The sequence below is a fragment of the Mycetomoellerius zeteki genome, unplaced genomic scaffold (assembly GCF_001594055.1).
Source record: "Mycetomoellerius zeteki isolate Tzet28-1 unplaced genomic scaffold, Tzet1.0 scaffold426, whole genome shotgun sequence".
NCBI classification, from domain to species: domain Eukaryota; kingdom Metazoa; phylum Arthropoda; class Insecta; order Hymenoptera; family Formicidae; genus Mycetomoellerius; species Mycetomoellerius zeteki.
This window is the reverse complement of record NW_017257421.1, coordinates 806,873-834,424: the sequence shown is the minus strand read 5'-3', so window position 1 is coordinate 834,424 and position 27,552 is coordinate 806,873. Positions and strand designations below refer to the sequence as shown.

Sequence of the window (27,552 nt, the reverse complement as noted above, 5' to 3'; positions counted from 1 at the left end):
GATGCTATCTCATCCTAACTTATATTATTTCACGCATTCTAACTTACTGAAGTTAACAAAAACACGAGGGGCTAATCAAAAGTTTGCCCATCTCGTGGCCAGACTCTGTTATGAGGTCTCTATATCAGACCAAAGTTGAGTTTGAGATTGAGATTGAATTCAATCAATCAAAAGAAAGAAAATCAATATCAAGTTTAGTGAACCTTGCTTTGATTGATCAAACTCATAAATTAAGAGAAATAAATCGATTTTTCGGTCAAAACGGATCTTAGATTAAATATTTCAGAGTGAAGTTTCAAGACCGAAAAAGATTTCGGCGCGCGGTTTGCAGAATTGAATATGTATATAAATTCATTCTGAGATAATTTAAACACTAAGATCCGCTTTGACTGAAAAATAGGTTTATTTCTCTTAATTGATTTATTCTCATCGATCTAATACAAATTGTAATTGTCGATCAAATTCCACCTTAATCTCGATGAATCTCTAGTCTGATATGGGCACATGGTCCTTATAATCTGCATATATCGAAGAAAAATTCAATCTCGCAGTAAATTTCGCTCCATCTCTACTTTTTCACCGCTCTATACATATATATACGTCGAGCGTATCTCTCTCGTCTTTCCGTTTTTCAATTCTTCTCAATTCCTACTCGCTCGAATTATCTATATAGACGAATAGACCTACATCTAGTCTCATGCTAACTCAAAACTATATCGCCTCATATACATATTTGTATTATATATAGATATATTTATATATATGCATATTTTATCAGTCACGAAGTTGTCGAAACCAAGCCTGAGGGTAATTTGATTCGATACTACGATTGTTTAATGATTCAGTCGTAGCGTCATTACGAGCGCGTCGCCCGTATTACACGCAAAAGGAGCTTAAAATCGTAACATTACCATTAAGCGAGTAAGTAACAAGAGCGCGCTGAAGCTATTTTTTTTTTTTCATTTACTTTTTAATCGTCATCGCGATCGGATTGAAAAAGAGCTCGATGAAAACTGATCGATTTTTTTCGACCAGCTGACGCAGAAAATTGTACCGGATATTGAGTCGTGGACTCTGATATGTTTCACACTGTCTCATAAAATTCGTATTAAATGGGCCTCTGCAAAAGATCTGAATGCTGATTATCGTTGCAATGATAAAATGCCATATTCTATTATAAATACGAATTTGTCACTTTTTATATTCCGAGGTACTTGGACTAAAGAGAGTCTGGATCAAGGAAGGTCTGATTCTCACGTCCCTCGGTTCTTCAGCGCGACTCTTGTAAACCCGAGGAAAGCTTCTGTCTGTGAGCACTGTGATTTTCTTAGAACGAGTAAATCCGCGTCGCCGCCGTCGTCACGGCTGCTGCTTATTTCGCCTCCTGCGATAGAAAGGGAGGATAGCTGAAGAGGAGCGACAGCGAGGGCCGTTCGTCGAAAGAGCGCCGACTCCCGGAGAAACGTCGGCTGCTAACATCCTTTCCTTCTGGTAGAATCTCCATCCGGGAGACTTCTTGCTTCTCTTCGTGCGCCTCTAGACAGGCCCCAATGTCGCAGATTACTTAGTAGACCATTCGATGGGGATATTGATAGCTTCGCGGTTGGGAGCTCAACTGGAGTTCAGCAGCGGGATACGCATCGTAACCCTGAAAATACAGGAAAAAAGGGTGTTTTTCGACAATTTTCTTTTGTCTATTTTCATTCTTTCTTTACTCGAGCCCTCTATTAAAGATTCTTATACAGCACAGATCATTCTAGCAATATTACAAGCACGTTTGCAATGTTCCAGTAATATTACAGTAATATTGCAAACGTTACAGCAATATTGATGCAAGCTTCTGTGATATATTGATTGGCTCGAAGCGATTGTCGAGAATTCAATTCACCTGCGATCGTTTCTTGGACACCATGAACCTCTTCTGGGGATAATACGCGGCACGTTGTGGATAAAGGAAATCGTACTGCGGATTAACGTGATTGCCGTATTGCGCGGGGCTTTCATATTGCTGATCCAGCTGCTTTCCGTACTGCTCGTAATAGCTGGGCGGGTGGGTTCGGACTATCCCGATGTCAGAGGGCGACAATGTGTCGTAGTGCCGCGAGGGATACACTGGCGTCAACCATGGGAGAGCTACAAAGGAATACAGAAAAGGATACAGAACTGGTGAAGAGGTAGAAATCCTCGCTAAAGAAATTCATTATCCTTTTATTATTTTTATTTTCGTGCAGCTGGATCGTAATTATAGAATCGGACAGTTATCAACACGAACCGTTTCTAGGGTCTTCCTCATCAAGGAAATCGCCGTCGTCTATCTCGTATTCATCGTTAGCATATTTGCGCCAGTTTCTATTCATGGAATAAAAATAAGATCGAAGAATTAAGCATCATATATTTATGGAAAGATTGGAAAAGATTTGAAAAACGCTAATTACCCGTTACGCTGTTCGTTTTCCCACAGTGACAGGAGGGTCAACACGTCATCAGGGTTGATGTCCAGAGGCAGCTCGCGCTTGTATCGTGGTTCCTGGTAGTACGGGATGCTGAAAATTCAAGTAAAAGCGTTCCTATAATCTCCGACAACATTTCAGCAGGTCTTTTCTCGAGAGGACTTAATTCTACTCGCGTGATCTTTTTTTAACGTAATTACTCGCGAGGGATGTTTCTGACACCCCAACATTATATCCTAATTCCTATTGTTTTCTTTGATAATTTACAATTAACTTAATTGCTGGTTTGCTCAAATTTACTTATACGATATCTAGAGATCCTAAAAAGAGAGACTCGCCAACTGGTCACGCCAACTGGTCAATAGTCGTTGAAGGCACAGACGTAAGACTTCTGTTCGACCTTGCAACAAAACAAATAACTGGATATTGACGTCCTTGTACATAGACAATCTCAGCATTGTTAAGTTTTTAAAAAAAACAATACTGAACTCCGCTATCTATTCATTTTCTCAAAATTCACAATAAAAAAATCGACTGTGCCTTAAAAAATAAATTTTCACTGAAAAAAGATCTTACATTAATAGACAAAGTCATCAAATGTTGAAGAAAAAGTTTTTAAATCAAATATTAGTAAGAGAATAAATAACATTTAGAGTCAAATAAACCTGAACAGACCAGCAGAGTTTTTAAATAAAGATTAATAATAATCTATACATTCTTTAAATAAAGATAATTGCAAAAAAATTTTTTAAATTGTGAAACAATTTGTACTAAATATAATAATGTGTATAAATAGCATTCATTCATTCATTTAGCGTACTTATAAGGTGTTCTGGATATTCAATGTGACGGTTAAATAATAAAGGGTTAAATAATAAAGGGTTAATAGCGCAGATCTAAAAACAGTCATCATGTATTTTTATCCAGGTAAAAACGTACGATACTTGATAATGAAGTATGCAGTCTACAATGATTCGTCGCGGACGGATTCACTTGTTGATAATACTAAACAGATGTGTCAAGGAGAAACGACGATCTAATCGCGGCTACAAAAATTGTCGTTTTTTCCGACGATGCTCAGATCGATGTCTCGCAATCTCGTTTCGGAATCGCTTCGTGAATTCATTATTCCACGCTGCGTTCGCGCAGCGTCTATATTTCAAGATTGATCGATGCTTATCCGTGACGCAAAGCGACCGACGACGATCACAGACGACTCGTCCCTACATCGCGCGCTATTGTTCTCCGGCATGAACGGCACCAGCTTTATCTCGTTGTCGACGGACTGTCCTTTGTGTGAGCGAGTTTCACGATAGCTAGCATTCAAACTTGTATTCGATACAACGGCGAGTACGGGGACAATACCGCGGACAATACGCGCCTTCGATGGTGAGAAACGATTGCTGCGACGACGATTGTCGTCGTCCATTGTTGATTAACAGAGAAAGTCATCTCGCAATCATCCAACCCAAGAAACACAAAAGTCAAAATGACTTTATTTTGAATCTTAACGTCAATATACAGTTAAATTTTGTAACCAAAAATCATCATTTTGATCTTCATGACGTTAAAATAAAGTTACTCTCTTTGACGTTATGAAAGTCGCAATGATGAGTTCTGGTAAAATGAAAATAATGATTTTGACTTTCATAACGTTAAAATGATTTTATTTTGACGTCATAAAAGTCAAAATGATGACTTCGGTTAAAAAATTTTACTGCTTATTGACATTAAGAATCAAAATAAAATAATTTTGATTTTTTTGTTGAATTTGACGTGTTCCTTAGCTGTTACACATCGCGTTTGCGATAAAACGATCGATACTGATGCCTGGCAGGGACTAACGCTGATCAACTGATAGGCTGGCTATGTGCCAAACACTCGTAGGATACTTTCATTCAGCTTTTCGGCGTTTATCAGAGCGTAGTAAGGACTCTGGCCCTTCGCGGTCTTTGCGCCGCCAAGGCTGACCACACGTCGGTTCTTACTACTGCAATTTATCCGTCTCGATTCCGTCTTAAGTTCACCTTACATCCATTTCTACTAATGCAGATTAACTGTAATTTTGGCTTAACTTACTTTTTATTCTCTTTTCAAATTTTAAGGATTAATGGAGATAAAGAGTAAATTAAATCGAGATTAAAATTGATCGATAAAATACTGGGTATTAGACGATTAATTTGCGGCAAAATTCTATTTTGTATAAAAAATATATATACATTGTAAACGGTAAAAAATTAATTCAACGAACCTTGCGAGACTGAAGAAGCGAATTTTATACTGCAGTGTAAAGTTTAAAGGAAATTAAGAGATGAAAAGATCATCTCTTATATGTAAAGTAATTTTCACCTTTTTTATGTTTAAAAAAATCCTTAAAGATATCAAAAAATATGTTATATAAAAATTTTATAATAAAATTATTTCTACTCATCTCTCTACATCAATAATATTTTTAAAAACTAATTTTTCTCAAAATCTATATGTTTTGTTATTTTTTGAACACATATTATGATGTATAAAAATGAAGGTAATTTTACTTATAAAATTTTCATATAAAAATCTTTTTATATCTTAAATAGTTTTTAAAATGTAATGAAAAAAGCCTGCTTTACATATAAGAAACGATTTCACTCTTTAAAACCGTTCATTAGCTGCAATTAATATTTTCTAAATTCATTTATTTACGTGACCTGTAATCAAAGTTCCATTAAAATCAGAATTTCGAGAGGTTCTCTTGCCATCGGATGTGCTGAAAGTGCTCGACGCTTTTATCTCATTAACGTTAGTTTTTCGGCACGTGCCGCTTATAATTCTTCTAATCGATTAATCTAGTTCATTACGTCGGCGTTTCCTCTATTGATCTGCATCCGCGACGGAACGCCTCCATTCAAACTCTCGAAACGGGGACGGGGCTGTTGTCTAATGCGTCAGCAGGATTATTATACCATCGACGGAAGAACAGTACGTGGAGTGCAGCGGAGGCTCATCCTGTCGCAGCCGGAAGTATCGTCGATAAATCCGCGGGGTATGCTTGCCAGATGATTGGTCGCTGATACCGGCGAACAATCAAGCTCTGACCTACTTTCGCCTCCATCCCGGCTCCATTCAGCTTTTCGTGGGCCCACTCTCTCTCTCTTTCTCTCTCTCTCTCTCTCTCTCTCTCTCTCTCTCTCTCTCTCTTTCTCGCGGATACTCAACCACCACCACCGCCACTATCACCTGCGTCACGCGTATCGAGCGATTCGTGCACTGCACCAAATTCTCCCCCCGTGTGGGTGTGCGCGGCCACATTCGTGTGCCACGATGCCGTATGCACAGGCAAACACGTACATTCGTCTAAAGCCCGTTTCTACCAATATAGATCCAGATAGCGCAGAGAGTATCAAAAAGGATTCAAAAGAATTCGGTACGTCATCAATTCTGAATTTGTTTACAAATGCAAAAAGAATTCTTTTTCTGAAAAGTATTCTTTTTGCATTTAAAAATAAACTCAGATCGAACTAATGGCATATGACTGATCCTTTTTCAACTCTGTGCTATCTGGAAATTAACTTAATCTCAGTTCAACTTACTTCTTAATTTTTTCTAATTCTTAGAACCAGGAAAAGATGAAGAGTTAGTTGAACCGAGATTAAAATTAAATTGCATTAGTAGAAACGAGTATTAGAATTAGAAAAAAATAAAGAGTACTCTTTAAATTCTTTGGAATGGAATCTCATTCTAAAGAGCGAAAATTGAGCCAGTCTTGAAAGAGAGTGGCTCAGTGTTCAATTCTTAAGAGTAAGATTTCACTTTTCAGAGTGACAACTCATTTTTAGAGCGTAAGTTAAAACTGAGATTAAAGTTAATCTACACCATGTACCTTGGTAGAAATGAACATAAATCCTACGTTCGCTTTGTACTGCACGCAGGAATTATTTCTGTCTTATTATTTCTCTCTTTTTCCGCGAGAATATGCGAGGATGGTCCAAGCCACGGATCGTTAATTCGCAAGAACAATAACGGTTTTTTTACCTTTAGACGTTTGAAGATTCCGACAAAGTCACGCCGAGATCTACAATTTCAATTTCAAAATTCTAATTCTCTGATTAATTTCAAAGAGACTTTCGCTGAGATGTCGAGAATCGAAGAAAGGAGAATTTTTGTACGAGTTAAGGAATTAGATACCACACACATCGTCTTTGATTAAATTAGTTTTTTCACCATTTTAATTTAATTCAATGTAATAAAATTGTAATATAAATTGTAATATAAATATTATTAATTACATCAAACAAAATTTCTATGAGATCTTGGCTGAAGAAATTTTAACACAATTTTCCTCAATGCCGCGCAAACACGCGTTCTTTTTCATGAAAATATATTCAAAGTGCTTTTAACAGCGAGTGCTTCTATTATTACGACACTCGTGTCTAAGGATAACGCGTTATGTAATCGCGTTTACTATAATGGAAACGGTTACCGCGTTATAAGAATTTCATCGAGGAAAAAATTAATCGTTATCGTGTCCGTCCGGGGTGACCTGTGACATTTGCGACGGTCAGGCAATACATTCCCGTACATTTTTCGTGTAAAAATAACGGACCGCGATGGCGATGGCTGTTAACTTTGAGACGATAATAATGTCCGCTTGACGGCAGTCCCATGTATGTGTGTTTAATTTTAAACACCGGCCTTAGGCAATTCCGTGCGAAGCGCTTTTACGGCTTCGATATCGAGGGCTCGCGTGTTCACGCGATTTCCTGAAATTAGATTCGGCTCTCGATAAATCTGCATCGCGCTCACCGGGAAAGCGTATTTTTATCTCGCGCCGTCGCGCGATCGCGAGCCGAACGTAAACGTTGCGTTATTAAGCGTCGTAACATCTTATCCGTTTCATTTGCTTTCATTGGAGGGGAGAGGGAGACACGTCAAAGGCTAATATTACCTTTGTACGACAAATTTTTCAAGCCTGTTATGCAGTCCACGATGGGAGTAATATTTGGTGCTTTCTAGCAAAAGACATACACTGTAACATAGCGATCATTTCATCTCTGTTTAACGTTGATAAACAATAAGGATGTAATGGCTGTGTTCAGCAGAAAAAACTAATCAGTTAGCGCTTAGTGATTCTTTAATATAATTGGTTCTTGCTTTTAGTTCTTCACTGGATCTGAGTGTAGGAACCAATTATATTGAAGAATCACTAAGCGTTAACTGATTAGTTTTCTCTGCTGAACACAGCCATTGACTGTGTCACATCATGTCTCTTACTAGAAGGCACCCATTGTGTGTAGTAAGCAGTAAGTTGTAAGAAATTGATCAATTATAGTTGATTTTCCTGACATTCAATTGCAATCGATTTCTTACGGCTTGTAACTTACTGCACCATATAGACGATCCTACTATAATTGGCAGCAGGACAGAAAGGGGGGGGGGTTGCGAATCTTTCTATCCTACAACCAATCAACAGACTCGAAAAATCTCTCATACGATAAATAGGCCTGTTCTTTTTGGCTGAACTTCTGCACCAGTTCATCTTCCTTTTCTTTCCTCCTGGAGAGAAAAGGAAGAAAGATGAACTGATACAGAAGTTCAGCCAAAAAGAACAGGCCTAATGCAATACCAGCCAAAGAATGCGACGAGTGAGATCGTCAATTATCGTTACAATCGTCAGATGATCCTCGTAATCTGATTACACAGAAGCTTGCAGCAACGTTCTTGCAACAATTTTCAATTTTACTGCAATATTTAGGCTTCGTAGCAGCAATCTTGCTGACGTCTTATCTTTGCCTATAATATGTCTCCTGCATTTATTTTGTCTTCTTTTAATTTTCTTTTGTATCTGGATATAAGTATTGTATAATAGTAACAAAGATTATTATCATTATTATTGCTGAAACGTACGTTGCAGTATTGCTGGAATGATCTATGCTGTATGGGTGAATACCAACATCGAGCGGTTGGCGAATCAATGCGCCAAGATGCCGGATGTGAAACTTCCGATGATTTCATTCGGCTGAAATTTTAAACAGCACCAGTCGAGCGTACGCTACTGATATGGTCTCCGATGACGGCAATCTCTCTTTCACTCTATCTTTCTCTCTTCCTCTCTCTCCCCCTCTCTCTCTCTCTCTACAAATGGTTCGATACGACTTCGGTCGTCAGGTCGACCGCCGCCGTCCCTGCACCGAGGGCAACGCCCTTTCACAAGCCCTCTCATACCCATTCAGAAGAAACGCCGGAGGAAAAGAGGGATGCTTGGTGGGTGGAAAGGGTGGAAAGGGCGCGCACGGTGATGCATAGCCCTCGCGCGCCGAGGTACACCGAGTAGTCGATCCTCACTTTACATGAGGGGGTTTCCGTTATCATGCCAAACTCAACAACGCGCGCAGCTCCGAGGGTAAAGCCCTGCGCATAATGGAAGGAAGCATTAGGAATAGGAATACAAATATTGAGATTTTAACCTATTAAAAGCCGTTTATTCCGGTGTAACCGGTTTCTGATTGGTTGAAATCTTGATGCTTATGCTCCTGATATTCTTCCATCTCAAATAGAACACAGAAGTCATAATAATATCATAAGGACGTCATCGCGATCTTATTTGTCATTTATATATAAGTTCATTTTTAAATATGACGTCATGATGATGACGTTCTATAATATCATTATGATTTAATTGTGATTCTACCTAATTTGGAATTGTGCACAACTCTTAATTCACAATATCGCAGGGAAAGGAAGAGAGAGAATCATACAATATATTAACTCTCACAAAACTTATTTTCGCGTTCTCGATTTCCGATATTTCATCACCGATGCGACAATTTAATATCGGCCTGGTGATCACAGATAGGCCGTGTGGCCTTCTTCGCAAATCGACTTCCAACTAAATAACGTTTCACAATTTCACTCTCTTCGGCTCTTGAAATATAAGCGTGGCAAAATAAAATGTAGCCGTTACGAGACCGCCGTCGCGATCGTCCACTCGGCCGCTTTCGAGGATTTCGTTACCTACCGCAATCTAGCAGCGGTTACTCCCGGGAATATCGATCGACGCGGGGTTATCGATTTCCAGGGAGAATTAGGAGTAAGTAGGACGCGGCCACTTACCTCCTCTTAACTTGAGCCTGCACCGGCTGCGGGGTAGGCAGAAGGCTGGGCAGACGTCTTGTTTGAAACGAACTCGTCGGAGGCTGCAACGTGGTGCTCGGTCGCGCGGTCGCGGTGGACTTTTCCGATCTCTTGCGCCGATTCTCGCCCGCGTAATACCGCGAATACGGCTCTGTGTCCCACACCCGCGGTATGTCTTCCTCGACCTCATTCACGATGATTTTTCCGCTGAGACACAAATAATTCTCGTTACGGCGAATCTTGCCGATCAAGAACGTTGGGTACTTTCTATTTGGTGATACAAGTCGACACAAGTACCATTCTGTCTTTGTTATTCGTTGAATGCCAAGAAAGATGGCTACTTGTTTTATAATATTAAAATAAGGCATTTTATTGTACTGATATTATATTAATATATATATTATATTGTTTAATATATTATTATTAATATATTATATTATATTATATTCAATACTTTTTATATGATTGTCTTAAAAATTGATGATTTTTAGGACAACCATAAAATATTATATATATATTAAAATAATAATATAATCTCTAAATTCTTTGAAGTGAAAACTCATTCCAAAAAAGTTAAAATTCTACCACTCTTGAAAAAGGGTGAGATTTCACTCTTTCAGAGTAAGATGGAATTTCAAAGAATTTAGATAGTAATATTAATATAATACCAGTCTATAATAAAATGTCTTAAAATATTATGAAATGTATTATGTAATATTTTTAATATATATTATAAGCGCAATAATTCTACATAGCACGCTTTATCTAAACGTTTTTAGAACGTTCCTTAAAGATCTGTATCGTATAGAATATAACGAAAAAAAGTAAATAAAGCTCTCGAATGTTGCACGGCATTCAAGGAAAATTAATACAGCAGGCCATTAAATTCTAAAAATATAATAATCTACGAAGCGAAAAAAATGTATTCCGTTTGTCGATCAAATCGAACGTTACGTTGAAATAGTTACATAATTCGAGGTATTACATTCTGAATAATTTATCTTCACTGGTGCGAAAACTAGACTTACTCGTAATTCTTATCGTACTGCAAGTGCGACTCCTGATCGTACATAGTGTTGCTGGGTGATTTCTGGGTCGAGGATGGTTCATCGTAGTTAATGAGAGCCGCTCTCAAGCCTCCCAGTCCCGAGAGAGTTCCTACATACGTAAATGAATTCCAGAGATGATCCTCGTACAATATTCGCTGGATTATATAACGCATTATATGTTTTAATCTTTTATTACTCGCGTGAAATATCCAGGACACTCGGCCACCTCATAAATTCGCTAAATGTATCCATGTTATTTACATCTATTGTCATATTTAGTACTAAATGTTTAACGATTTTTAAAAATTATATTTTATTATCTACAAATGTTATTTATTTTCATTGAAAGAATGTGCAGAGTGTTATCAATTTCTATTTAATTGTAAATAATTAAAGAGAACCATGAAAATTGAGATATAACGTTGGGGTGTCAGAAACACCCCACGCAAGTAATTACGCTAAAAAAAACCACAAGAGTGATATATTTTTATTTAAAGAACGTATAGGATGTTATAAATATTTATTTGATTATAAAGAATTAAAGGGACTCATGAAAATTGAGATATGTATAACGTTGGGTGTCAGAAACACCCCAAGCGAGTAATTAAGTTAAAAAAAAAATCACGCGAGAGTAATGTATTTTTATCTAAAGGAGATGATATCAATTTTTTTATTTTATTAGAAATAATCAAGGAGAACCATGAAAGTTGAGATAAAACGTAGAGGTATCAGAAACATCCCACGCAAGTAATTACGCTAAAAAAAACCACAAGAGTGATGTATTTTTATCTAAAGAACGTATCGAATGTTATAAATATTTATTTGATAAATATAATTAAAGGGACTCGTGAAAATTGAGATATAACGTTGGGTGTCAGAAACACCCCAAGCGAATAATTACGTTAAAAAAACCATGAGTATTTTTATCTAAAGGATGTTATCAATTTGTATTTTATTGAAAATAATCAAAGAGAACCGTGAAATTGAAATAAAACGTAGGAGTATCAGAAACACCTCACGCGAGTAATTATTTTTATCTAAAGGATGTCATCAGTTTTCATTTAATTGTAAATAATCAAAGAGAACCGTGAAAATTGAGATACAACATTGGGGTGTCAAAACACTTCACGCAAGTAATTACGTTAAAAAAAAATCACAATAACAACTGTAGTTTTCTTTAAAGAATATATAGAATATTATCAATTTTTATTTGTAAATAATTAAAGAGAACCATGAAAATTGAGATATAACGTGATCAGAAACACCCCATGCGAGTAATTAATTACAAAAAAACCACGCGAGTAGTGAAGAATTAATAAGTAACTTACGTTTTTCTATATTCGAGGTGAAGGATTCTCCAGCGGCGGTACCAACGGCAGCAGCATTAGCGGCCTGTCGATTCTGCTGGTTGCCGAACATCAGTATCTCCTGGGTTCGTTTTGCTGAAAGCGACATTGCGGGGCGTTCAAGCGAATCGAAAGCGAATAAAAATCGAAAAATAAATAATTCGATCTCGACGAAAATACGCGATTAGATCTCGAGCCTTACATTTCGGATTCATGACCTGGTCCGCCTTCTCCGCGTCCTCCATCAGGTTCGTAGGCAGGCACATGCCTACCGAGACCAGTGAGAACAACAGCAGCAACAACCACGCCCAGTTACACGTCATCTGCGACAAAGTTGCGGGATTTTCATTGCCGGTTGTGTTCGCGATGACGCACCGTTTTCAGGGTCAGAGCTTCGCGACACTTTTTTTGCGCCTCGTGTCTCCCACCCTCGAGTTCTTCCTCTTGACATCGGATTTCCGACCGCAGTAATCTCAGGACCAATAAACCACAGGTCTGTTCTTTTCACCTAAAGTTCTTCCACGGTTCATCTTTCTTTCTTTTCTTTCCACGTTGCGTTGGAGAGAAAAAGAGAAAAAATGAACCGTGCAAGAAGTTCAGCTAAAAAGAACAGGCCTCATAATTTACCCAAGGAACACATAAAAATCAACAAAAACTCAAAATAATTTTATTTTAATTCTTAACGTTAATAAACAGTCAAATTTTCTAACCAGAAATCATCATTTTGATTTTCTTGACTTGATTCTCGGCTATTTAAGCCTAAAAGACGTCTTACATCTGTTTCTATCAATGCAGTTTTATGCATTTTATTCTAATTTTAGTCTCGGTTCAACTAACTCTTTTTCTAGTTCTAAAAATTAGAAAAAGATGGAAAGTAAGTTGAACAAAGATTAAAGTTAATTTACATTAATAGAAACGGACATTAAAGACATTTTTTTAAAGACGTTTTAAAGACATCTTTAAGATGCCTTATGCTTCGATTTTAGACTTTTTGTTGTCTACGAAGTTTTATTAATTATCGGGCCACCGTACTAAGAAAGCTCAAATATGTAAATGTCATATAATGCGAAATGTCGAGAGTCTATTTCTACTGTGTGTGGAGAGACCGAGTGTAGGAGCAACAAGGGCGCTCGATAAAAGGTCTTGTGCATATGTTTGCGATTACATAAAAATATTACGTCGTGGAGAGATTCTATAATAAAATATCTTCAGATATGACGCCGTCGTCACAGCGGCCGACGACGTCACGACTTCATGTAATCGACGCGGTTTACTTTCTTCGGTTATGACGTTGACGTTACTGTATGACGTAGACAGCGAGAGAGTTCCCCAGCCGCTTTACGTCACACACATGTATGTAACTTGATAGGTTAACTTTATCGAACTTTTGTTTTATCGCGTGACGGCGATATGTGCAGCTCCACGTGTGTATAAAAAGATTCCTTGAGAAATAATAAATATCCTAAAAGGAATGGGAAAAGCGATAATTTTCAGTAGAAAAAATGCTGGCAGACCCGACTCGATTTTGCGCGGTTATTTTAATTTAACGTGAATAAATTTACGCGTCTATATTAAGTTCATTAACAGCTGTTCGATTTATCAAGAATTTCATAATGCTGGAAGGCATAAGTTTCCGCGGGTTGCACGATCGAATTACACCGCTTAATTGCTCTCAATTGGCTTCTCATTAATGAATTACGGAGTGCCTCTGAGGGTAAGTTAACCCGTGTAATTACGTGAAACTCTAATGGTGATGCTGGAAATGGCTGCGGAGAGTAGCGAGCGCCCGGACGGTGCTGCTTGGAAATGTCAGAGTTCAAAATTGCGTGCGGAAAACGACATGTATTTGCGAAATTGCGTATTTACAGTATAGCGACACTCTCGGATATTGCATTCCACGCAATTTTGTACAAAGCAAATGGCTCGAAATTTATACGCAATCTGGAAAGTTTAATCGTCGGATTCGGTACTGAAAAATACATGACCTCTGACCTTTCGAATTTTGCACTAGACTCTTTTTTTGCACATAGAGGTCACTTAAATTTGCATTTTATATAATTGAAATTTCACTCGCTTCGATAATAGACGGTATCCATATCGATATGGATTAAACGACATTTAAAGTGGAACAAATAGAAATTAATGTCACAGTTAAAACTGTTTTCGCGACAGTTTCGTTATTGACGCTGCGACGCGGTTCTCAATTAAACGATCATTGGATTAAATGCTTGGGAATTATTCCCGGAATTGACATTCGCCTAAGTCCGAAAACGAATGGCGAAGTTTGACAATTAAAGCGAGCCGTTTGCAGTAACGCCAAACCGGATATAGTAGACCTAGAAATCGTACACTTGTTGCATCTGCAAATACTATAGTCATTTATCGGCGTGTACGAGCTACACGGCTAGGTAAATCGCAATTAAAAATGCATTTCATTGAATGAGAATCTCATTGACGAGTTAAGTGTGCATAAAAGCCTTCTCTCACGTATGTATATGCCATCGCCATAATTAATTCTAATTTATTATAACAGCATGGCAAGCACAAACACATTATCGTTTCAAAGAGGATCAACGACGAAATTATAAAGCAACATTTAATCTCGAAACACACACACACACACACACACACACACACATACACATACACACACACACGCACGCACGCGCGCGCGTGCACACGTAGCCAGCTGTTCAAATTTCTTAAATTAAAATAGACATAGAAATGTGAATCTTTCTACGAATATCGCAGAAATTGAATAACATTCATTGAGATAAAATTAAATTCGACTCGGAGTGCAACTACCTGTATGAATGTGTCGAAAGTGGCCGGCTACGTGACGATAAAACGCGTTTACAATTACATTCACCGCTCGAATTTCAGAATCTGTTTTCGTCCGAAATTATCAACAACGGAATGAAAGGAAGAAGCTGCATGAAGAAGCGAGGAGTGTCTATATACCTTTCGAGATGCAGTAATTTCGCTAAGTTCGTCCTTGTACGCTTGTCCCTTCCTCTCGTGAATCTCGCGACGATCCTTCGGCTGGCGCCCGGGTGGAGAACAGGCACGTCCTAGCGGATCCGCCGGCTCGGGGTGGAATGAATGTCGGGGCTCGGCAGGACGAGTAGAAAAGCGGGGTACGGTCGATCAACCAACCCCCACCTTGGTGAACGAGCATTCCCCGTCTCTCGCCTCGTGGTGGCGAGCACCCTACGACGACGCCGTTGACTGCGCGCGCGCTGCGTTTCCTCGCATACGACGCCGACGGCAGGCAGTGCATGCGTGTGTGCCGTACACGCGTGTGGGTGCCGCACACACGAGCCCCACACAGCCGTTGATACAAGGGACGTTTCTGCCCACGCGATGACCCAACTACGTCTTCCCGACGGATCCCCGGCTTCCTACGTGGCGTAAGGATCGCTTTGCATGGAAATCATGTTGTTATTTTGCTGTCGAAAGCCTGTCAGTCGACATTATCGGAGCCATAAGATTTTGTTATCGAACATTGGCCATTGGTCTGATAGTCATCACTAAGAAAAAAATATTCTACATTTAATAAATTTTAATAAATATTTATTTGAACAGTGGAAACTAAATGTTTATTTACATTAAATAAATATTTACTTTGCAATAAAAAGAAATAATAGTTAAATTAAATTAATGATTTTGTGCCAAATAAATTGTATCTTTATACTTAGTGAATATTTAGTTGGCACTATTCAAACAAATGATTTTTTTAAATTTAGTATAATATATTTTTCAACGCGTGGATGGAAAGTCCCTGTGTTCTGCAGTCTGTTAATAATTAGTATAATGTAGCCTTTAATTTTCTTCCTCTAATTGTAAGCTTCCCTCTGCAACGTGAATTTTAATTATTTCATCAGTAACAGAGGTCTTTGAGAAACACAGCAATTTTTTATCGTTCCATATTATAAAACTCCAAAAAAATTCTGATATATTTATCAAAGTTTTAACATCGAATTTTTGTCATCACCGAAAATTCGAATTGTATTTTACTTATTTTTTATAGATTTGAATTTATCTACAGTGAAAAAATATTGTTATATCAACTGCAGCATATTGTTTTAATTGAAAATAATTTTGTTAATTTAATAACACTATTAATGAGACAAATATGTCATGCTTTTGTTTGAATAAAATTTTATTTGTTTCATTAATACTGCTATTGAATTAATAAAATTATTTTCAATAAAAATAATGCTATTAATATATAACATATTTTTTTTATTGTGTCAAAGTTCATAATCAAAATATTGATGACGCCTTTAAGGAACCCAGTTGCTAGTGGAGGGTTAAAGCCGTCTTCGGGACATAAAACCGTATCGAGACATTTTTGAACTCCTCGAGATATTATTGAATTCTATATGGAGATCTACGTCCTTTGTAAGATGGAGAAGAATACAAAGGCAGCTTTAGTCGTCTTTTAGGACAACAAATCCTTATTGCCGTAATTCAATATTTCTGTAATTCAAACGATGCTTTTCTTCGAAAGGGCAGATCCGCTCTCTCGTCAGCCCTTGAAACTCAACGCGACCGTTAAATATATACGGCTCGTCTCATCTTGAAAGAATGCAGCCTTCACCTTAACAGGATCGAGGAGAAACTACAAAGTATGCGATTATTTATATTCTTTATTAAGCTATTTCTTTTCTCTGCAGCTTTTAATATTGATAATTTTCTTCATAAATTTATATAAGAGCGGGAGACAATCTAGCATTCCTATCTTCAATCTAACGTTAAATTAAAATACCAGCATAAAAGAAAAGAAAACCGACACGTTTCGCTATTGTTAGTACCCCATCGCACAGGCCACAGACACTCGATAGAATTAATAGAAAGTTAAAACACTACCGGGCATAGCAACCCCACTGCGTCATGTAATGTCTACGATGACGTTACCTGCTTGTCTTTAATTTTAATGCGATGATTATGCAAACGTCATAGGGATAGTTTTCTTTGGCATTTCAAACGGTGACGTTATACGCGACGCGGCTCTACGGTCTATGACAGTAACATGTATACTTAAGTAGTAGAACCGTGTATTTTCAGTCGGTACATTATATGTATATATAGGTATCTATCGTTCCAATCTCCACTTCTCAAACATTTATTTTCTCAATGCGAACGTTCCAATAAAAGAAATTGGCACGACAATTAAAAGGTTAGATTGTAATAACAGCGAAAAGATAAGACGGTGGAATTAATAAAAATTCAATAGGAACGCAAAATTTAAATGCATTTCAACTTCTTTACCTTAAATATTCTTTTTAATCTAAAGCTATATAAAAAGTGACAAATTCAATAATAAACTATTGGACTTTAATCATATTCACTTCAATGTGTGCGCTTCGAATTTGAATTTATTTTTATTATATATATTTTTATTATATATTTCATGTGTCGTAATAATTTAATGCTTTAATTTTTGACAATTTTCATTCACAAATCTTAAATAAAATTCATGTAAGAAATATGGCTGAAGATGTAATACAATAAAAAAACTTGGAAGTCTCAAGTTTCTTAATCTGAAGGCACACTTTAACCGTTTTTCTGTCGATTTCCTTGATTCACATAAATTATATTTACAACGTCGAAACAAATTTTGGGAGTGCTCGAGTTTAGGGATGAAAATCCAACAACGGCGAAGTCAGCACGACCTAGCGCGCCATGAGAGAGAAGAGATTCCCTCTCCGGCCTCCATCCTTCGTTCTGTATTCACCCCAATCACCTAGCTTCAGCCCCCGCAACAGGCCGTACACCTACGCGAGAACGTTACGGCGCCCACGCGCGCTTCTACCCCACATCGAGAATCGAGCTGAGATCAGGGGTTGGGCGGAAGGGAGCGTATTTTTTTTTCTCGCGTCAGACCTCCGCGTCAGGGTTTCCCTTCCCAACCGCTTGAGCGGCACCGTTCGCAACGTACACGCGAAAACAATAAAGATGACAAATGTCCTCGATTATTTCATTCTTGCATACTTTATTCTGTCGTTTTCATACAATTTGAAATATATAATCTGTTGTGGAGGAATATATATGTAGATCGCCTTTTCCGTTTTAAAAAGAAGGAGCTCTTTATTTTTATTGAATTGGACCACGCCATGTATGCAGAGTACTCTTCTACAGCACGAAATATTGCAGCGACGTTGCAGCAATATTACTTAAAAAATTTCAATATTTTATAAAACATTCCTGCAATATTTTGAGAAATATCGCAGATATATTGCTGCTTTTTTATTGGCGATATCTCAATAAACAATTCTGCGCGGTCTGATTGGCTCATAATGGAATGCTCTTTTCCTCTGGGCGACCAATCAAATGTTTATTTATTTTCTGTTTGTTATTGTATATTGTAAGTGTAGATCTATAAATATTTCCATTTCTCTAGAAGTAGGATTCCTTTGATCAACCCTTTTTTTACATGCGGCCCCCCCCCCCCCGGAGCCCGGATCCCTCCACATATACAAAAAATTTACTTCGCCGCCCCTGTTCTGTATGAAATATTGCAATATATTATATATATATGTATATACATACTGCAATATTATAATTTAATAAATAAGTAGGTAGTACCTATTTATTTATAAAATTGTTTTATAAATTTATTTATAATATTGCAATAAGATATTGTAATATTTCCTACAGAATATTATAGTTATAATATTATAACAATATTGGTGTGCAATAAATATTTAAATTACGATATTGCTGCAATTTTTGTATTGTAATATTATGCACTATTAAAATATTGCTGCAATATTTCGTGCTGTAGGGATTGTCTTTGGAAATTTTTTTCATGTATGAATATCTTTGTTATTTTTGCAAACAGTGATCTTGGGAACCCCTGCTCTGTAAAGAGGTGGCTCTAACCCTGGAAATATGTCTAAGACTCTCGGGGGTGGCGTCGTTGCACTTAAAGTAATATCACGTTCGATAACATCAACAGAGTACTCGAATAGCTGTGAAGAGACTCATTCCTTGACGAGCGAAACGAAAACTGACATCGAGGTCATAAACGTGGATTATTTTCATCTATGTGTAAATATTATTTGCCTTGTAACAATATTTATTTTGGCGAAACATACTTCATATTTGTACAGCTTTATGTGAATATTAATCTTGATGACAAAAGTTGCCGGCTTAAAATCCACTTTGGGCAATCCATAAATTCGCGACAGAATTCGGAACGGGTTCCTATTTATAAATATTTTATGTCGCGTGCTTTTTATATGCGTGTGCAAGTTCTCCAGGTCAATTATCCAATGTATTACACGACACATAAAATTATAAATAGAATTCTGTCCCAAATTCTGTCGTGAATTATAAACGATCTGAAAATGAGTTTAAGCCAATTTTAGATAATTTACGAATCACGGTTCATTTCTATTCGTAATTTTGCTAGCATAAATATGATAATGCCATTTAGTTCTGATTCATGACACACTTTACTGATGCTTAAAAAAGCATTATATCTTTTAGTTTAATACAAGTGTGCTAAATTATATATATATATGTACATGTAATTTTAACTTTGAGATATAAAATATGTGGAGGCGTCTTGTAATATATGCATATATAATTATAAATACATAAGCCAGTTTTATAATAAGACCTACAATGTGATTTCTGTTCGTAATTTTGTATATTAGATTACATAATAACGCCATTAATTGTTTCTGATTTGTATGGCATACTTTACATAATGTTTAAAACACTTTTAGTTTATATCCTTTAGTTTAATACAATTAGAATTAAGTGTGCTAAATTATATATAATTATAATATAATTATACATGTATATATATCTATATATAATTTAATTACATAAATCAATAAATAATTTAATAATATATATGAATAATTATATATGGCGTATATAATTGTATATAAATTAATTATATAAATAAAAACAATATGCAAACATATACATACATATAAATTATGTGCAGAGTGTTTCTCAGAATTTTAAAGATAAACTTCAGGGAATGGTAGAACTCAAGAAACTTTTATTAAGAAAATTGTATCCTCTTTCGCATTTTTAAGGAGCTGCACGTCCTTGTTCGCATCGGCTGTAAGTACACAATCGATCGCGCGGTAGTATTACGTGTGTCGTCTGACAATATTGGTCTAAGCTTCTGTTTCTTTTGTTATCTTTTTGCAAAAACAAAATCAAAGAACGTGAACTAGTATTGTCAGATATCACGCGACATCTGAATGTACAGCTCCTTAAATATGTATTAAAGGATACAGTTTTCTTAATAAAAACTGATCTACCATCTCATTAAAGTTTATCTCTGAGATTCTGAAACATTCTGTACATGTATATAACTTAGCACATTTATATTAAACTAAAAGACATAATGCTTTTTAAGCTCCTACAAAATTCGTCACAAATCAAAAACAAATAACACACGCGTTATTACATCTACATATATATTCTATACTATCCAAAGTTACGATCAGAATCTATCATGAATTGTAGATCTAAAATTGGTTTACATGTTTTTACATTGGTTTACATATTTATATGTGTATTATAGAATGCCTTAATTTATATATACAGCTTTCGCCAAAAATATTACGCACCTTGTTAACTATTATTTAAAATTTTAGCTCAAAAATTAATTTATGGAATTTGCTGTAAATTATTCTTTGTTTCAGGAATTTATGTATAATATCGGTAACCAATAAACAATGCAGGTAAAAGAATTCCAATCTATATTAAAAAAAAATAAAAGTGTTTTTGGGCTTTGGCCAAGGCTGTATTTCATGTTTCAAAACTAAAATTGCTTCTGCCAGATTCATTAGGCGCGATTTATCGCTGCCCATCAAGCCAATCGAGCGTCATCGACATGAACGGCAAATAAGCGATGGATACAAATGGCCCGCGACTATTTCCATTCGTACCTCTGAAATAAGGCATAAGTGTTCGCAATCATGCCCGATTCTCCCGATCTCGATCGGAAAAGAACGTTTTGATCTAAGGCGAGGTAACGAGTGATCGCGGATGTCGTTTTATCAGTTTTATGAGGGCTGGCCTCACTTTCGCGAATAAGCGAGTCGTCGTTCTCCATCGCTTCGCCACTTCAGCTGACTTCAGCGCGAAGGGCTGCGATGCTTCTCCCGGAACATCCGCCCTCGTACCGTAATTGACCTATTTTCGTCAGCGTTGTCGTCGTCGTCGTCGCAATGTGCCGCAGAACGCTTGCGCAAATTGCACGCGTATACGACACGGGGAAGGACAGGTGCAGCTTCCGGTAAATTACGAGAGTCCGCATCGGAGAGTTCCTTTTCAATCGTGGAAGAATAAAGGCACGCGCGTTCACGTCGCGTCCTTTTCACGGGGTGTGACTACGTGGAGGGATCATTATCTCTGGATCGATTGAAAAATCCATCTCTAAAGCGGCGTCTACAATGAGATTTCATAAGACATAAACTTAAGCTTTAAGACCCGTATTCATAGTTAGACCTTGTACTTAAGGCTTCCTTAAATTTATCTTTAGATGCTCAGTAGCCAATGAAATAATTCGTAGAGCATCTGAAGATAAATTTAAGGAAGCCTTAAATATAAGGCCTGACTATGAATGCGGACATAAGTCTCAAGCTGTAAGAAAATGACCAATCATAGTCGATTATTCTCTCACATTCGATTATGATCGGTTAATTTCTTACGTCTTAAGGCTTAAGTTTTATGCTTTAAAATCTCATTGTAGACGCTTTGGCCAGTATTACATTTGTCTGTTTTTGTACGATAAATATTATATCAGCCTTACAAAGAAGAATCTCGCGAAGTGTCAAATTCGAAACATAATAATAAAACATTATAATAAAATTACCTCTATTTATCCATGTCAGAAAATAATTATTTAAAAAATGTTTTGATTTAAAAAAATAATTTTTTTAAATATTATTGATGTGGATGAATTAGCAATTTTACTGTAAAACATTTTTTTATATCTTGAATAGTTTTTGAGAAATATACGAAAAAAAGCTGAAAATCGTTTTACACATAAAGAGTAATTTCATCCCTTAAAACAGTTTTTGGGCTGCTACTGACATATATTATAAAATCATTTATTTATATAATCTATATGTATACAAAGTTTCATTAAAATCAAAATTTGACACTTTGCGAGATTTTCTCGTTAGTTCCAAAAAAAGTTCCAATAAATCCTTATGCTTGGGTTAATCCAAAAAAGTAATCAAATTTTTATGAAAGATTTCTTAAAGGAAGGGTTTCATCCCTTCGCTTTGGAACATTTCACATGCCAGAAAGCGTTTTTCTCGAATGCGTCACCTCGCTTCTCGTATGACACGATCGAACCCGGACAATTCCATTCGGGTGATAGCTTGAGCCTGCTCGAGTTTGCGAAGCGGGATTGAGAATTTGACACGTGGCAGCGAAAGTTTCAAGAACAAAAAATTCCGTCAACAACTCCTCAAACGATAACTTGAAAAAATTTTCCAGATGATGAAATAACGTTCGAAAATATTTATTACCGTTAGAAAATTAATTAAATTCGCTGTCAGACAAGATTCTAAATGTTTTTCACACCTCGCCCAGTAGGGAATTAATTTAATTCGCTATCTCTATAAATGTAAGATTCTATTTTTTGCGATACCTCTCTTCATTTACGTTGAATTATTGCGGAAAGTACACTCGCAGCGACCTTAATCCAAAAGCGTAATGTTCTTTCCCTCTCGTGTGGTAAATATATTTTGCGCTTGGAAAAATCTTATCGCTACCATTTGCTCGCGATGATTTACGAGCTACGTTATTTTCGCGTTTACGCCAGCTTGCTTTCTTTTTCCACTCAGGTTGAAAATAGCAACTGATCATTTGCGATACGATACCGTACTCAAACAAACTGGCAGGAAGAATATAAAATATCGTTTAGAGAAAAGATGACGAGGAAAAGATCAATTTAATGCAAATTTATCAAGACAATAAAAATAATTGATATTAAAAATGAATATAATAATATGCCAAGTAATAGTATCGGAAATTACGAGAAATATGGAAAGATTTATGAATAATATTCCGGTACACCCACATGGAACGTATCTAGAATTTTTTCGAAGGGAGTTTTTATCAATTCCGTTATCACATAAACAGCAATTTTTTAATGAATTGCTTTTTCAGATATTTTAAAGCTTATAAGTAAATTTTAAAGAATATCACTTTGTTTCTTATGTTAAATTGAGTCTTTCAATGAAAAAAATGTTTTTATTTTATACAAATACCAAGTATATACACATGTTTAAAGCAATATAAAATTTTATGCAAGTAGAACCGTTCTTAACTATTATTAACTATTATTTTGATGTCCTATATGTGTTTCGAGCTTAAAAACATCGATTGTAGATTTATTTTTAAGAAATACTGCTTTAAAATGTGTAAAATCGGATATTTATGTAAAATAAAAAAAAACTGTTTTTAATTGAAAGACTCAATTTAAACTAAAATTAATGATAGATTTCTTCATAAGAAACAACTGCAAAACATTTAAGAAAAATCGACGATGTGCCCTGAAGTTTACTTCTAAAATTTTTTGTTTCTAATTTTAAATGGAAAAATATTAGGTTTTGTAAATCATATTTTATTTTTTTCCTGAAAAAAATATAACAAAAATATAGTAAGGCAAACATTTCAGGGAAGTTTAATTTTCTTGGAAAGGTCTATTCTAGTATAACATCTTTCATTCTTTTTTATTTTACTCTCAACCCAAGGAACACACAACGCTCAACAAAAAATCAAAATGATTTTATTTTGATGCTTAAAGTTAATAAACAGTCATGTTCAGTGACAAATATGTCATTTCTCTTGACTTGGTATATTTCTTGCAAAAAGGGCCGAGTATCTTCATTAAGAATCAAGACCGTGCTAAGTTTTTCTACGCAGAAATCTTTCTCGCTCCACCTCCCTCCTTAATTCTTTCCTGTATCTCTCCCTCAACTCCTCGCCCGGTTCAGTCTCGCGTAAAGCTGACTGACGCTAAGCGTGATGAAAGTTGGACGAAAAAGGAAAATGGACGGCACGCGATATTGGCCGAGTTTCCGGTTTGTACGCCACACCCACGCCTTTTTCGACAAAGAGGGGAAGACAAAGTTGCGAGCTTTTCGCCTTCGTTGGGACGGGCAATCGGCCGTGTGATCACAAACCGAGGGTTTCGCAAAATCGCGCAAGTCCATCTTCATCGAGTATCGCATCTTTCTCCTATCTCTCTCCCCAACCCCGCAGGACGGACTCCCATTGACGTCAGTCTTTGAGTTGGCGAAGTGGCGAATCCCCGTGGCACGACCGGCCAAAGAGAGAGGGGTCGATGGAGGAGTGAAACGGTTCCTCCACCCCGTCGACGGGGTAAGAATACAGTAGCGTCACGCGAGCCGCGTTCCAGCCCCCTTCCGACATTTATTTGCTCGTGTATCAATCAATTAAAGACTCGTTGATGTCGACAGCATGTCCTGAACTGAACGACTCTGGACTACCCTATTTTTACGACAAACTTGTAACTAGTTAGTCGAACTAGCAGCGCTGCGAGAAGGCACTTTATTTATAGATTTCGATAGTAAAAGCACCGAACGAAAGACGTAGAATGCAATAAACGATGAATCTTTAATAGATGAAAGGACAAAGGATGTTTAAAAATATGTTCCCAATAGATGCTGCAAATAGCACGAGATTAAATCGCATCGTGAAATAAACAAAAGATTTAGCTTACTTTTATAAAATATATTAAAGAATAATAAATTCTATTCTTATAAAAAAAAAACATCATATAATTAAAAATTATTCATTAAATTTGCTTTGGATTGTTCCAAGATAAATAAATTTTTATAGTTAGATTAAGATTTATACTGTTTTAGAAATATTAACATTTTTCAGAAAAACACTAATCTTTGAAATAATTGTAATATAAAGCAGTCTTATATTGTAATATTACAATCGTAAATAAAAATTTTCTTATTTAAAATATATGTTTCGATTCTCCCATTAAAAAAATAATTATGCAAATAAAAGTAATCCGTAGAACACAAACGGATCGATAGGTAACATCATGAGTTATATTATGTCTATATTGTTGAATACAAATTAAATTACAACATTGATGTATTTTATACAGTTACATTTGTTGAGTGGAAAATTATAATACTGATATAAAATTACTATTACTGTATGTATGTTTCTACGAATAACTATTGAAACAACTACATACAAACATTAAATTACAAGCGAGATGTTTGCATCATTTTCGCATTGAATTTCCAGTAATCGAGATAGATAGAAGTAAATTCAACGTCGCGCAATTTGTATCGCGACGAAGTTAAACAAATCTTTCGCGTTCCGGGTGTCGAGGAAAGGGAATTAAAATGAATGTCACGCCTACAAGGTTTCGGTGTATTCTCAGGGGTGAGATTAGTAGATACATTTGCGAATTAATCGCGCGATCGAGCGTTCCAACAGCACGCGGCGCGACGACGACCCTCTCGCGATACGACCCTGTACAACGCGAAATGTAATGAGTTCGTGGAAGGGGTTGGTCCCGAAGGAATGGATCGATGTTTCCTCTGCGTACTAAAGGACGCCTGTTGATACGCGGCAGGAGCGGTTTCATTCATGAAAACGATGAAACGGCGCGAATCTCGTCTCGCTGCCGCGAACGCAATTATATTTGCTCTCATCATGTTATCTCTATGCAAATATTTTGAACGCAATTTTGCATTTGTCACTCGGGACGACATATCGTGTGTTTTCTAGAAGAGATTATTTTTACACGTTTTTAATTGCAGAGAAAATATCGGGTGTAATCTAGAGATTTCCATGGAGGAATCGACTCCATACGTAATCTTAAAAATGTTTGTTCTCAGACAATATGCCGTTTAAATGACGTTATAAAGAGTCTTTTAAGACTCTTAAAGTCTTTTGGGACTTATATGTCTAAAAAATATCTAAAAGACGTCTTCTATAGACATTGCGTGTTGTCTGGATTGAGATAAGAGAATAAAGAAAATCTTTTCCTTGACGAAAAAATTGGAATGTAAAGTGGCATCTACAATGACATTTTAAGGCATAAAACTTGAGTTTCAAGCTAGCCATAAGAAATTGACCAATTATAGTATTTATTCTCCTTATATTCGACTGTGATTAGTCAATTTCTTACGGTTTAGAGTTTAAAGCTTAAGTTTTACGCCTTAAAATTTTATTGTAGACGCCGCTGAAAGAGTGACAGTAGAATAAATGGAATTTTTAGAAGATGAAAATTGAAAAAACAATATTAAAAAAGTGTAAGTGTCTCTTTTACGTTTCATTGTCTCAATTTTCACTTCTTAGAAGCTTCTATCATTATTTTCCTTTATATTCTACACTGGAAAAAATGTACAAAATTTTAATACAGCATATTTTTTCAAATAGAACTAAATAAACATTTATTTACAGTGTAAACATTTACTCAATTAAAAAAATAATGATTAAATCGAATTAATGGTTTTGGTATCAAATAAGTATGTTTATATTTAGCAAATATTTATTTAGAACTATTCAAAAAAATATTCGTTAAAATTAATAGTTTTTTATCAATATTTTTTTCGGTATATTATTACATTTTTATTTTTGCCAGAGTTTATTGGTGAACATGCAATGTCCTGAAAAACCATAATCCCGAAAACTGAAAACTAAGACAATGTCCCGAAATATCAAATTACGAGATTTTGCGCTTCGAAATCGGTCATTACGGTTTGTGAACATAGTGCTGATAGTAATTTATTAAAAATATATTGTAATATCACAATGTATTCATATATTTTCTTCTTTCCATAATAATGCACGCAAAAGGTATTCCCTTTAATAGAAAATATATATTAGAAAATAATTATGTGTAAAAGAGTCATAATTTTTATGTTTATACTAATTATTACAGATGTGAATGCTTTAGAAAAGATGTAGATGTAACTTACAAGCGTCACCCAATTATCCGGTACTGATTTGATTCTCCGTGAAATATGTTGTTAAACACAAAAATCTAAGAGACACGTATTTTTTATATATGCGCTAACTCATATTTAAAGGAAACATCCCTTTAAAAAAAAACAGTATTTATATTTCGAGCCAAATATCGTCGGAAGTATAAAGAATGGAAAAAATGTTTTTAACAAGTTGTACGATTTCAAGAGTACTTCAATGTTGTGAAAAAAAAATTTTTTTTCAATTTTTTTATTTAATAATTGTTAACAAAAAAATAAAAAAATTTTTTTCCACATTCTTTATACTTTCGACGGTATTCGGCTTGAAATATAAATACTGTTTTTTTTTTTCAAAGGGATGTTTCAACTCTTAAACATGAGTTAGCGCACGTATAAAAAAATACGTGTCTCTCTCTCTCTCTCTTAGATTTTTATATTTAACAACATATTTCACGGAGAATCAAATCGGTTCAGATGGGTGACGTCTCTTGTTAGAAAAGTTTTGTGTCATATTTCAATAAATGTTTCCATTGTTCACTTTTTTTTCGCGAAATCTGGCAATGAGATAGGACATACCTCAGTGAGAACTAATGGAATCGACATCGATGTCGATTCC

At 35.9% G+C, this 27,552-nt stretch overlaps 1 protein-coding gene across 1 annotated transcript; it reads right to left on the bottom strand.

Moving 5' to 3' along the window:
* Nucleotides 1-389: 389 nt before the first annotated feature.
* LOC108726493 (prohormone-2) lies at nt 390-15,139 on the bottom strand. Its single transcript, XM_018454094.1, has 9 exons — nt 14,920-15,139; nt 12,161-12,281; nt 11,941-12,054; nt 10,592-10,721; nt 9,543-9,770; nt 2,436-2,543; nt 2,273-2,349; nt 1,889-2,187; nt 390-1,648 (listed from the first exon to the last, which is right to left on the bottom strand). The coding sequence occupies exons 2-9, from the start codon at nt 12,279-12,281 to the stop codon at nt 1,565-1,567; spliced, it is 1,161 nt and encodes a 386-aa protein (XP_018309596.1). The 5' UTR covers nt 14,920-15,139; the 3' UTR covers nt 390-1,564.
* Between the last annotated feature and the right edge of the window lie 12,413 nt (nt 15,140-27,552).